We start from the raw sequence: 14144 nt of genomic DNA, 5'->3' as shown, positions 1-14144 counted from the left end.
CACTACTCTCATATGCTTCTTTGACCTTTTGTTTTGTATGTGAACCCATTAATAAGTCACATCTACGATCGATAACTTTCAAAGTGAGTTGCCAAATGTGTTTGTTGAACCGGAGATAATGGGCACCAATGACGGGTAGAGACGTTTTAGGTTGTGATTACAAACGGAGAAGAGCAACGACATCAGAAAAGAAGAGGGTGAGGGGATTGGATTTGCAATGAAGATGTCGATGGAGATGAGGTGAGGGAGGTTGTGGCAATATGAAAAATAAAAGGTATGCTTTTATTGGGGTGGGGTGGGATTTAGTTATTATTATTTTTTTCTTTAAATAAAATGAGTTAAAAGATAAAATAAATCAAAATTACTTCAAAATGTATTTTACATGAGTCAGTAATCAAAATATAAGAAACTAAAACCACAAAGAACATCTTTGTCAATAAATAAATAATTAATTAATTATAGACAGAACATATGAATTTTTACAAAGCTTATCGCCATTTATGTGAAAAAATGGGTGTGACTTCACTTCCTGCTATGCAAGGATACGAAAAAGTAGATGATAAGCTATCGAGTCGCAAACTCTTCTTTTGGTCAAACCTTACGTGCATTTAGTCTATATGTTATAAAAATTGTTATAATTATTTTGTAAAACATTATTACATTATAAATGTCAACTGTTTGTCCAATAATGAAATAGTTGTCATACCTTACGTAAGCTTCACTTGTTCTTCTTCTTTATTAAACTAAGCAATATGCATCAATCATGCTCTCTAGCCTTTTCCCTACCCAAAAACACACTCACCGGAAAACATGGCCGGCGACGGCAGATACTACTGTTACAAGGAGGTCCTCCCGTTTGCTGCCATGGTCACCATGGAGTGCACCAACGTCGGCCTCAACACCTTGTACAAAGCCGCCACACTCAGAGGAATGAGTTACCATGTTTTCATCGTTTACTCCTACGCCATCGCTGCCTTCCTCCTCCTTCCGGCACCCTTCTTCTCCACCAGGTATTTCATCTCTTTCATACGATTTTGCTTCAGTTTCCGGCAGATTTTGGTGTCGGAGTAACGGGTTTTCGTAAATTTTTTATGAAAAACAGATCAAGGGTTCTTCCTCCGGTGAATTTTTCGATTGTAAGCAAAATCGGGCTATTGGGAATCATTGGGTATATCGTTTTTTTCTTTGATCTTTCATCGATGATGATAAGTAAGTGTGAAGATGGATTAAACTGAATCTGTTTATGAATAGGTGTACGTCGCAGATCATGGGGTATACCGGAATAATTTATAGTTCTCCGACGCTTGCTTCCGCCATTAGCAATCTTGTTCCTGCTTTTACCTTCATCCTCGCAGTCATTTTCAGGTTCGCTCCCCTCGATACGCCGTATAAAAAGATTCATCTGCTTCTTCTGTTGCCATTAAATCAGTTTCTTGACATGAAATTCAACGGAAAATGATATTTCAGATTTTCAGAAACGTAACTTATTTATTATTATTATTATTTTTCAAAATGGGTCATTGTTTGGATTCAATTATTTTTAATTAAATTTATTATCATATTAAATTTTCAAATTAAGTTAAAGGGAGGGTTTTGTAGTTTTATTTAATAAATTGATTATATTTGAAAATATATATATATATATATATATATATATATATATATATATATATATATATATATATATATATATATATATATATATATATATATATCACAGGAAATTGCTTTATAGTTTATAAACGGTCCACCTCACGAAAGCATTGAAATTTTATTAATAAATAAAAAAGAAAATAGCGCTTTGTAATTGTGTTGGGAAATTAGTCAGATTTTGTGAAATAATTATGTTACCACAAAATGATAATGCATTTTCATAAAAAGAATGAAACTAAATTTAGTTCTTTAAGAACCTTTATGTCAATTTTTTTTTGTACTTTTTGTCAATAAAAGGTAATTGCATATGTTATATGAATTCCTAGTCATTACGAATTAAATAAAGGTAATTGCCATGACGAAATATCTATAAAATTATGTTATTTCCTTTTTTTTTTTTTTTTTTGATAAAATAGACGAAAATTAATGTAAAACATTTTATTTCATATTTCTATTTTCATTTTAGTTTTGGTTCGAAAAATAAGTGTTCAGAAACGCATCCAAATTTTCATAAAATCAACGTGGGTTCTCACAGAAATGGTCCTAAACACAAATTTCCTATAGTGAACAATGTCGCAATCACAGAAGTCCTAATTACAAGAATGAAAGCGAAAACTAATGGAAAAAAAAAAAAAAAAAAAAAAGGTTGTCTCGATTCTCGATCCATTACTAAATTTCTAATATTAATGGTACTTTCCTGCTATCAAGTGAGTGGGGTGTCTTTTTCTATCTTCTCTAGTTTATGGGTTTACACACTATGGACGTACGAGTCATGACCCACTTCGTTTTCATGACCAAACTACAGGATGGAGACATTATCTTTTACGAAAAAAAGTACTCGTGCGAAGTTTTTTGGAACAGTTGTTTCAGTAACAGGTGCATTTGTTGTCACACTTTACAAAGGTCCAAAGCTTATTTGGAGTCTCGCACATTCTCCTTCGCAATCGCCCACTGTTTCCTTAACTTCCTCGCAACCAAACTGGGCTCTCGGTGGCCTTTTTTTAACCTCGGAGTACATCTTGGTCCCTTTATGGTACATCGTACAGGTACTAGTGCACATGTTGTTGTTCGTATAAAATGCTTATTAGAAATTTGGGCTGGTTTTGTTTATTCGGGCCTAGGCCCTTTTCTTTATTTGAGTAAATCGATTAATGATTTAATACAACTATTTGATGTATGCAGACACAAATCATGAAGGAGTATCCAGCAGAATTAACAGTGGTGTTCTTTTACAACTTAATTGTGAGCATTTTGGCTGCAATAGTAGGGGCTTTTACACAACCGGATTCAAGTTCATGGAAGCTCAAGCCCGATATAGCATTGGCCTCAATCTTGTGCTCGGTGAGCACCACATATGATCCATGTTTATGGTTTTATGATCGATTTTATCGATGTCTAAAAAAGTTATTGTTGGGTTTTTGAGTTGTTTAGGGTGTTCTTGGTTCGTGCTTAAACAATAGTGTTCATACGTGGGCGTTGCGTTTGAAAGGGCCATTGTTTGTGGCCATGTTTAAACCGTTGTCAATTGCTATAGCAGTCGCATTGGGTGTCATGTTTCTTGGCGATGACCTCTACCTTGGAAGGTATTATGTCCCTTACTTGAGTCTGCTAAATATATATTAATTGCTTTGTTTGTACTGTGATTTATCTTCTTAATGTTGGTTGTGAGACTGATCGGTGGTCAGGGATACCATGGTGGTGTATACATTTTTAATTGCTATTGGTGTCATTATTAAGAGAGAGAAAGAAGGGGTACTAACTTGTGTCTCTATGTAGTGTGATTGGTGCAACGATAATATCGATTGGGTTCTATACAGTGATGTGGGGAAAATCGAAAGAAGATTTGGTGAAAGATGAAGTTATAAACTTGGATTCATCCTCGACACCAAGATCACCATTGTTGCAATACAAGGATGAGGACATGGAGAGTCGATAAATCGGAGCTCCTTGTGTATTATAACAATCAAATGTTTAGTTTGAATGGTATTGTTGTAAATAATTTTACATTAGAGTTACATTTTAAGTTACAAAAATCATCCAACACTAATGGTTAGATTGATTTAGGATAAGATCAAGATACATTCTCAAAAAATTTCGAAGATCAAAGAAATAGATGATTTGAAGATATAAAATTTGACACTAAAGTTAACATAACTAATATGTTGACTAAAGGTGGCCTCGCACACGGTGCTTGAGCTCATCATGCTAGGGGTATAACTTATAAGAATCAGATTTCTAAAATATTGAAATTCGGGCATTTAGGGATTAAAACAAGAGTTGTGGCTTACTATTTATTAATTTCCATATGAAATAGATAAACAAGTTGTTTTATATCATTTGCAGTCACTTTAATGGACTCTAATATCAGAGATTTTAACTTCTTCAATGGCTTTAGATGCTGCAATCTTCACTTGTTACTTGAGAAGTTGATAAGTTTAGAGACACCAATTATGTCAGACAAAAACAAAACAATTACACATTCACCCTTATCTATCTTAAAATATTTTATAAATCCCTTTTCGTCTAATATTGTCTGTTTTTTCATCTAATACCTATTCAACAGAAAGTAAAAGTTAATTAAACAAAAAGTCAATGTAATTTATAAATATAAAATAATAACTTTATATTAATAAGTGGTTGACAAAAGGTATAAATGAAAACTTTTGAAATTCTTATGTGTCAAAATAATCAAAATCATTGTTTTTTAGTGTATAACAAACTCAACAAATTTAATTGGTTGGATATATATATATATATATATATATATATATAGTATATTTAATTTCTAATATGTTGGCAGTCATAACCATGTCATACTAAATTAGTAACTTTTATTTTTTATTTTTAAAGTAAAAGTTAATAAAATAAAAAGGCATTCAATAGTTTTATATTACAACAGGTAAATAAGTGGTTAATGAAAATGAAATGTTACCTTTGTTTATAACAAGCCCTCACTTTTGGAACATGTATCCTCCTGCTCAACAAAAAAATAATCCACCTTAGCTTCAAACTCATCTGATGGAATGTACAAATAGAGGAGAATGAGATAGCATACGGAAAATGAAAAATATACCCTTTAAAAAGTTTTATTGCATAAGAAAGCATTTTGTTAACCTTATTCTCTATGTCATCTTCAATTTGTAGAAATGTCTTCATTAATCAAAGGGCTCATTCTCCGTTTTTTGTTCTCCAAATTACTCCACATTTTTTACAAACAGAGTGCAGACAACTATGATTCATAATTGTTCCAAAAAAAACGCATGATAAGAACATCATTTCTAGGCTTGATAACATAAGGAACATAACAACAAACCTTTTTTTACCTCATAAAACTCAATTACTATCCAATAGAGTAGTAGGTAATGCATTTTGAGTGTTGCTACTTTTGTTATTTTTACTCTTCTTCTTTTTGTTATTTCTCATCCATATGTTGCTTCGTAAATGCTAAGTGTTATTGTTCATGTTTTATTTTTCCACCTCTAGTTCATCCAATGAATGATCAGATAAAATCATTTTGTGGTTCTACGGATTTACATTGATCCTATACCTACATAAACAAATACATGGTTTCAGAAAAAAGTTTCACCGTTTGTCAAAAAAAATTGAAAAAGCCTTGAATACACTTGGAATTTACTGATGATTGTATTGGTTGGATAATTTGGAATGTTTGAATGCAACTGATATTCATGTGCCCAATTATGTAGTACAATGTTAATATTATTGCTTTGGAATCATTAAATTAGTGTTAACTGGTTAAAATATACACATGTGATGCTATATTTGAGCTCCCTATTTACTTGTGTCGTTACATAGGAGCAATTTTTCTTGAATATAAGAGGTAACATGTGGGTTACCTGTCCAATATGAATAAGCTAACTTCTTTTCCCTAGGTATAGTTTGTGAACCCTATTTAACGCTTTCAAAATCCTCTTCCCAACGTCCGAAATTAGTAATTAACTATATATATATATATATATATATATATATATATATATATATATATATATATATATATATATATATATATATATATATATATATATATATATATATCAACACTATGGATAACTGATATTCATAATTACCCTAAAATAATAAAGATCTGAAAAATAACAAATTACCTAAATTTTAGTCTAATAATAGATGTTAAAAATCAAACTCTGTGAAACCCTACAGTTTACTTTGATGGTACAAAAAAACATAGAAGACAGCGAGGGTTTGTGGAGGTTGGCACATGTTGCGTCGTCTTTGGTAGTGCAGCAGCGTTAACGGGGGTGGCGAGGTGGTGTAAGCAAGACTATGGAAGGGCAGAGGGATCGTATTTGGCCGGAGTTTCAAGAGAAATTGATATTCTTGAAGAGGATGTTGGAATAAAGAATAAGTAGCAAGCAGCCCAGTTCAAGAGGAAAGATTTTTGAATTAACAAAGTAGGAGTTGAATTTGTATGAATCAGTACCTGCACTATAACATACTGAGGAAAAGGAAAATGGCGAAGAAACAAAAGTGGGGAAAGGAAAATCCGGAAGTTGTTCAATCTTTCTTCATGTTGTAGTTTACAGCACCCAAAAAACACATCAGAAATAGTGATGAAGTCTGGAGTGAGTAAACAAATAAAAGTTCAAGGCCTTTACCTGGAACATCTAGATCAAAGAGCGGCGATTAGGGTTCTTTTATGGTGGAGCCAAATTGATTGAACTGAAGGCATCAACAGACATTTGAGGTTTGGAAGGGATTTAGAGACAACGAGAGATATGTAGACAACGAGAGATATTGAGAAGATCAGCTGAAAAACTATAGCGCCCCGATCCCAGGTATGGATTTAAATAAAGGACAATTGGCCTTATGTCCTACTCGACGAGTTGGTTGCCCTACTCGTCGAGTAGCAGCGGGAATGGAACGCGTGTTTAGTGACCTACTCGGCGAGTCCACTAAGGGACTCGGCGAGTAGGAGCTGGCAGATGAAACCCCAAATTCTGGGGGTTTTGCACCCTATTTAAAGGATCATTAGCCTCCACCAGCCTCCTTTACTATTTCTTGTCCCTCTCAAACCCTAAATCGTGTGTGTGTGTGTGTTCCTTGGTGTGTTCAAACTTGGAGGAGTAACCTTGGAGAAGGAATCACTTGAGATAGTAAGGAAAAAGCAAGGCCAAGAACTCGTGGGAAGCTAAGGGATTTCCTCAGTTATCACTCTCTGGAAGGTATTAGGTTGTTCCTTAAGCTCATTTCTCTTTTAACCTCTCTTGGATGGGTGTTATGAAGGGCTCTCCATGGTTAAGCTAAGATATGAAGTTGTAACTTCAGATCTGGATTTCCCTTGACCTCTAGATTCATAAAGTTCCCAGCTTGTTCAAGGATGAGACTCACCCAAGGTTTAAAACTCCATTAAGAGCTTAGATTGATCATTTAGGGCCTTTAGAGTCTTGCATGTGCGTAAAGTTTGCAACTTTACATGATAAACATGCCTTAGAAGCTTGGATCTGTAATCTGGGACCTTACCATGGCTTAAAAAGCATCTGTATGGATTAAGAACTGCAAAGACTCGGTGAGTTGAATGAGAAACTCGGCGAGTCCGTTGAAGATGGCCATGAACTCGGTGAGTTGGATGAACAACTCGGCGAGTTCGTTGAAGATTGCCTTAAACTCGGCGAGTTGGCTAGGGTTTCTTCCAAATCTTGGCCACGTATGAACTCGACGAGTTAAAAAGGGAAACTCGACGAGCCAATCAAGGATTTCACGACTTCTCGAATTCAGGAAGGACTCGACGAGTCCGTGATCTACACTCGACGAATCGAGTCAACATAGACTGTTAACTCTGACTGTGGAATTTGACTTAGACCAAGGCTTGACCAGTTAAATTATGTTGGTTTCTGGTAATTAAGAGATTAATGAAAAAGGTTGTATGATGCATATAGGTGGTGGAGTTCGTGTTGGACCCGAGAGTTGAGCTTTCTTATTTCCGACGATATTTGCAAGGTGAGTTATCCTCACTATACTAAGGGGTCTAAGGCACCAAGGGCGGCCCATTGGATATGATATCCTAGTAGTTGTATTATGCTGAGTATGAGTTAGTTATGCATGCTAGTTGAAACGCTAGAGGGTAGATCTATAGGACTACTTGTGATACTGATTGATTGCCTGTATGTGCATTATCTGTTACATGTTGATATGTTCTGTGGGATGGGTTGAGGTTGTACTGCTCCGTGCGGTAGCCAACAAACCCTAGAGTATTCCAGATATGAGCTGAGGGCCCGGTAGGCATTCTAGACTCATAATGAGGACTTGGGAGCATTCCAGATACAAGCTGAGGGCCCGGTAGGCATTCCAGACTCGTACTGAGGGCTCGATGGCAATCCAGATGTGAGTTGAGGGCCGGGTAGGCATTCCAGATTCACACTGTGGGCCTAGGGGTATTCTAGTCTGTAAAGTTGTGGACCCGTTATGTGCTGTTCTGCTCATTTTGTTATGATATCTTATGGTGTGACATGGTTATGTGGGTTGTATGTGTATCAGTATTTTGGGGGTAACTCACTAAGCTCTCGGGCTTACAGTTTCAGTTTATTGTTTCCGGTACATCAGGGGATCGTGGCAAAGCGAAGGCATGATCGTACAGCTGCTCCTATTATGTTATGTTTCTGGGAAAACTCTGATATAAATGTATTTTGAAAACAAAGTTGTAATGTTTTGATGAATTCGACATGTTTTGAAAGTTTAAATTTGGCTTGAATTTTTTGGGTGTTACAAAAACACTGGTCGACCCATTTGAGCCCTACCATTGTAGGAGCGTGCACAACTATAATCGATAGTGAGGAGGTAGGGTCTAGGTCCTATTCCCTTTGAGATTGAACACGACAGACACAAAAGCGACTTTTTCCTTTCTTTTTCCTCTATCGATTTTTTATTTGAATGTTATTTGATTGGAAGCAAAAAGATACTGAAGGAACGCGATATTGTATGTGTTGAAAAAATGGTTTTGATGTTGAATGAAAGCCAAGCCAAACCACGAAATGTGTTGCAAATTTCCTAGGGAAACGGTAAGACATCGTCGTTCCTTCCACTGTTAATGAGTTTAGGTCTTTTTTGGTAGCGGTGGTTTTCATGTCAATCGATTGAGAAGAAGAAGCATTAGGCGGTGTGGTGAGAGAAGCGAAGAAAACATGGAGGAACTACTAAAGGCAAGAAAATTTTATAAACCCATCCGCCCAGCGACATATAGTGGTAGCGATACTATAGAACATTGGTGGTGTGGTAGTGATGCCGACCGGATTTTTCAAAAGAATGCAAGGATTGCGAGAAGCAGAAACAAGGTAAAGCCGATAAAGAGGCGGTGACCATGGTTGAGTAAGTAACCGATGAACAATAGATGATGGTCGGAAATGTTGGCGGCAAGAATCGGCCGTTGATGTTCAATCTGTAGATGATGGAGGTGGAGGAGGTTTCTAGAAGAAAAGTGAGATAAAGTCGATACGATACATGTCACATCCCGCTTAAGGGGAAACACGATGCATGGCAGTATAAAGGGTTTCATAGCAAAAGTTAAAAGACAACACCAACCATAGTATTAAAAATCATTAAAAATTTACAATGGGTTTGAACAAATTTTAAGAGAAATTACAATGGAAATTGGAATACAACACATGCGAATGCTCCTAACAGTGAAGTGTCCCTAAGTGTCACTTACTCGATGATTCCTGAAAAAGCATGTAAAACAAGCGTCAACTATAAAAATAGTTGGTGAGTACTCACAGATAAACAAAATAATATTGGTTCAATGAATTGAAATCAAAGTTTTGATAAAAGTTTCCAATAATAAAAGTATATTGTTAAAATGAGTAAATAAGTTTGTAAAAAAAAAAAACAAAGTTCTTTGTCATCATGAGAGATAAAGTATGTTGCCAAAATGAGATGCAACGTTCATATTCTCATGGAAGATAAAGTTTGTTACTCAAACGAGTAAACAAGTTTCATTGCTAAAATGAGCAATCAATTTTGTTGCTACAATGAGCAAACAATTTCATTGCTAAAACATGTATATAAGTTTCCAGTAATAAAAGTTCATTTTTATAATGAGATACAAAGTTTATCGCTATATTAAGTAACAATTTTGTATGTGTATGAGCAAACAATGAGTTCCCAACCAAGCCTATGATTGATGCCCTATCAAGATCTATGCTTATCGTTCCATAGATTATATGGTATCATGCACTCCAGCAATCGGACGACTGAGGAATTGTCAATTCCTAATAGCACTATCCACAATGTCCATTGGCTCAAAGAGTTAATGGTTAGAGAAAAGTTTAACGTATGGGACTTAATACGATAAATTCTTATGTTCCGTATTGCGTATACATACATAGAGAGATATAGCAATAAAATAGGAATCAAGTGTGACAACTGTCAATTTCTGGTCAAGTCAAAGTCAAATAAAGTCGACAAGTCAAACCGGTCAACCCAACTAACCCTTGTGTACTAGGGCTTATGTTAGGTAAATAGTATACAACTCGCTATTCTAATAAGAAGTCATAAATTGAAAAGTACGTACATCTAGATTTCCTTAACCAAAAACTATGGTAAGTAACGAACCAAACCGATACAACAATGTTGCATACTCATCGGGAGTGTGTAAGATCCTTAAACATGGCTTAACGGGGTTTACGGACCTTGCATTGCGAAGCCGGACACTCATAATTGTCACACACGAAACCTCTCTAAATCGTTTTCAATCTATCTCTCTCTATTTTGAAATCTCTCCCAAATCCCTCTAAGTATGTGAAATCTCTCCCAAATCTCCCTTTGTATGATAAATCTCTCAAAAGAATGTGAAATCTCTCCCAAATCTCTCTAAGTATGAGAAATCTCTCTAAGTATGTGAAATCTCTCCTAAATCTCTCTTTGTATGAGAAATCTCTCCAAGAATGTGAAATCTCTCCCAAATATCTCTAAGTATGTGAAATCTCTCCCGAATCTCTCTTTGTATGAGAAATCTCTCTAAGAATGTGAAATCACTCCAAAATCTCTCTAAGTATGTGAAATCTCTCCCAAAAATCTCTTTGTATGAGAAATCTCTCCAAGAATGTGAAATGTCTCCCAAATCTCTCCCAATAGTTCCTTAAACCTTTTATAGTCTTTCGGGCCATTCCGACCCTTAACTAGGTCAAAAACGGCTTAAAACAGGGTAAAAACGAGTAAAATAGGCTTAAGGACCCGAAACCCCTCTTAAGGAGCAGAACCCTCTTAGGAAGTCAACTTGTCAGAAGCGAACCCCACCTTCGGACCGAACCTAGCATGATGGACCGAACCTCGCATGATGGACCGAACCTCGCATGATGGACCGAACCTCTCATGATGGACCGAACGTCGCATGATGGACCGAACCTCGCACAAGGAACCAAAGGTCCCTTCGGTCCATTTCGCCTCCTACTCTTTCGGTCCATTTCGCCTCTTACCCTCTTCGCCTCATTTCGCTTTCGGCCTAGCACCAGAAGGGACCGAACCTCCGGCCAGGACCGAGAGGTCTCACTGGAAGCTCATTTTCACCCGGTTTTCGATTAGTTTTGCGTTATAGGCCCGTTTTTAATTGTTTTAACGCGATATTTTCATCCAAAACTTTATTTTAACATGTAAGGCCCCATAATTATTAATTAATCATGTTTTTGGGGATAAACCTTATCCATGAAGATTGGGTGAAGTACAAAGGTTGAGTGTTGACTATTCTTTATTCTATGACACAAGCAACCACTCCCATACCCACTCCATGTCACTATTCACCATCAGCCCATACCTAGTCATTTCATGGTACTTTTCCACCATTTTTCAGCCACACACTTGGTCAAGGGTTAGATAACCCTCCTCTCTCCTCACATTTCTTTCATTTCCTCTCATTCTTCCATCAAGAACAAACTTCTTTTTCTCCCATTTTCTCTCTCTAAAATTTGAGATTCAAAGCTATACTCCATGTTTTTCTTCTACTTTTGGTAAGTATTAACATCCTCCATATGATTATTTAACTTCCTTCTACTCAAATCATAGATATCTTACACAAACTCCATCCTATTGGTGTTAGATCTTCGAATCTTCAAGCAATCTCCCAAAGTGTTCTTGAGTTGAACACTTCTTTTCTCCATCATTCATCTACTAAAATCATATAAGGTGAGTTCATACCCCTGTATTTTCATGTTTTCTTAAGTTTTAAGGGGGGGGGGGGGATACAAGTTAAAACACCAAGAACATAACTAAACTTTGCTAACAGCTTTCATCAGAAAAGTTGGACTCCATTAACGAACTATTTTGGACAACTTAAACACTTTAGTTTTCAAAACTATCTTAGGTGAAAATATTTCAAGTTCTTATCTTTAAGATGACTACTTACACATCTCCATACCATGTTTCTACAAATTATGGTGATTTTTTACAAAACTGTCTATCATTTCGAACATCAATCCGGACCAGTCTGTGGTTATGGACTTTTTCATACAAGATGGAGGTCATTAAAATGCATAATTAAAATTTGGAACAAACTAGACTCATTTCTTAAACTCTCAGAATTTACGGATTCTCATTTGGACCTTTGATAATTTTTCTATAAATTTTCTAATAACAGTCAAAGAAAATGTTAACAACAGAAAAATGCTATAAATTTCATTTCACCTTGTAACATGTTGAGCAAGGTGTATATCTATATGTGAATATATGCTTTTGCAAATAGATGACATTTTATCCTAGAATATAGTCATACGTCAGAAAACAAATGTATTTTTACTTTCAAAAGTATGGTAATTAATTAGTTGTTATATTGCATGTTGCTTCACTTTAGCAAAAGTATATATACATATCGGTAAACAAGAGGGCTTTTACCTTCACAAATACAGTAGTCAACCATAATAAACAAAGTTATAACTATCACGTTTAAACGTTTTGATAAACTATAATAGGTATGGTTTATGTTTCCATTAACACAACAAACACAATCGGAAGGTTTTATTCATACAGAAAAAGGTTTTACACTCACGCACACTACATGTAAACTTGTTAACTTAAATTGTGAGATACTCTTCTCAGTACTCCTAGAGTACGGGTTAAAATTCCTGGTAGTTATAACCAGAGTCTCTTGTAGGGAGAACGTGATAGTTGTGTCGACTTAAAATCACTTATACGAGTGACAAATGTCATTTCAGTTTCGCGACGCCTGAGAAACATCGTGGCAGGTTCATTCAGTCATAGTATAGTTATAGCGGCTCACATAGGGAGTTAACAACACATAAAGTTTACGGGGATTTTCATAAATCAAAAAGGGGTTTTATGTCGATTTAAAATCACTTTTCATATCAATAATTACAGATATTATTGTATAATTTCAGTATTGGTATTTAAGACTACACATTATTCATTACGGGATTTTTCTCAAATTAGAAAGGGTTTTACGCCAATTTAAAATCACTTTTATATCTTTAAGTATGAAAAATACTTGTTCATTCTCGGTCCCGACATTTAGGACCACATAACTTTTATAAGGAAAATATTGGATTTTTCTTGGTAACACACCACACATTACAAAGAACGGTTTCCAAACTCGTTATCTAAATAGATTATGAACTCACCAACTTAATTGTTGACACTTTTTCAAAACTACTTGTATTATCAGGAATTCAGTGAAACAGGAAATCAACAGTGTTTTGAGGATGGGACGATAAATCGTCAAACAGTTCATTTTGTCATCATAATGTAATTGATTTGAATCATGTAAACATATACTTTGGTGTAACTTTTTTTTCAATTATATTTATGATGGTTGTATTTACTTTGAGCACTATTATACTCGTTGTTGTGATAATATACATGAAGTCCTCCACCCCCGGACATTTCCGCCATCCTTGGTTTGGGGGTGTGACAGATTGGTATCAGAGCATTGTTTATAGTGAACTAAGTATATCGAACCACATAAGATATACAAACTATAAATGCGTTGGGACTAAGGTATCTGATTTAAATAGTTTCTTGTTAAAAGTATACATGCATGCATACATACTAAGGTCAACATCATTTTAGAACAAAACAAAAGTAATGATTGTCAAATATCACAGGTAAGCTCGGGGATGTATGGTCAGTCTTGGGAGTGGCATAGCCTGATCAACTATGCTGGTCCGAGGAGTGATTAGCACATGCCCTAAAATGGTTGTGATATGGAGACAAGTCTAAAAACTTACCAACACTACCACAATGAGAACATTAGAACAGAACATGAGTTTAAAATACTATGGGAGTATTTTGTGTTACTATAAGTACTTACATGAGAACTAAACAGGTCTCTATCAAGTAGGTCAATAGTTGTTAAGTGGATACGCTAAGGCTATATGAAATTTAGGCGTTATAGACTCAGAATCCGTGACCTTTGCTTTAATTCCTGTTCTCGTTGGATTGTGGATTTGGAATTAGGGTCGCCTATTCGAAAGACTATCCTGCCTTGATTTCATATAATTGGTATACACTACACAAGT

The 14144-nt window shown here is 35.5% G+C and overlaps 1 protein-coding gene across 1 annotated transcript; it reads left to right on the top strand.

The window, feature by feature from the left end:
• Positions 1 to 743: 743 nt before the first annotated feature.
• LOC145037219 (WAT1-related protein At3g28050-like) lies at positions 744 to 3686 on the top strand. The gene is made up of 7 exons (XM_078985825.1): positions 744 to 1010; positions 1103 to 1168; positions 1252 to 1365; positions 2459 to 2699; positions 2836 to 2994; positions 3085 to 3236; positions 3430 to 3686. Exons 1-7 carry the CDS (start codon positions 811 to 813, stop codon positions 3587 to 3589), a joined length of 1092 nt encoding a protein of 363 aa, XP_078841951.1. The 5' UTR covers positions 744 to 810; the 3' UTR covers positions 3590 to 3686.
• The last annotated feature ends 10458 nt before the right edge of the window (positions 3687 to 14144 follow it).

Source organism: Lactuca saligna, chromosome 3, assembly GCF_052625555.1.
Source record: "Lactuca saligna cultivar CGN05327 chromosome 3, ASM5262555v1, whole genome shotgun sequence".
Lineage (NCBI taxonomy): Eukaryota > Viridiplantae > Streptophyta > Magnoliopsida > Asterales > Asteraceae > Lactuca > Lactuca saligna.
The sequence above is the reverse complement of the archived record's forward strand: the minus strand, read 5'-3'. Positions and strand labels throughout refer to the sequence as shown.

What these genes read in the sequence shown, in the direction of transcription:
- LOC145037219 (XM_078985825.1), top strand. Translation starts at nt 811, where the DNA reads ATGGCCGGCGACGGCAGATACTACTGTTACAAGGAGGTCCTCCCGTTT. An exon ending in GCACCCTTCTTCTCCACCAG is followed by an intron (nt 1,011 to 1,102) that starts GTATTTCATCTC and finishes TATGAAAAACAG; the next exon opens with ATCAAGGGTTCTTCCTCCGG. An exon ending in TGGCCTCAATCTTGTGCTCG is followed by an intron (nt 2,995 to 3,084) that starts GTGAGCACCACA and finishes TGAGTTGTTTAG; the next exon opens with GGTGTTCTTGGTTCGTGCTT.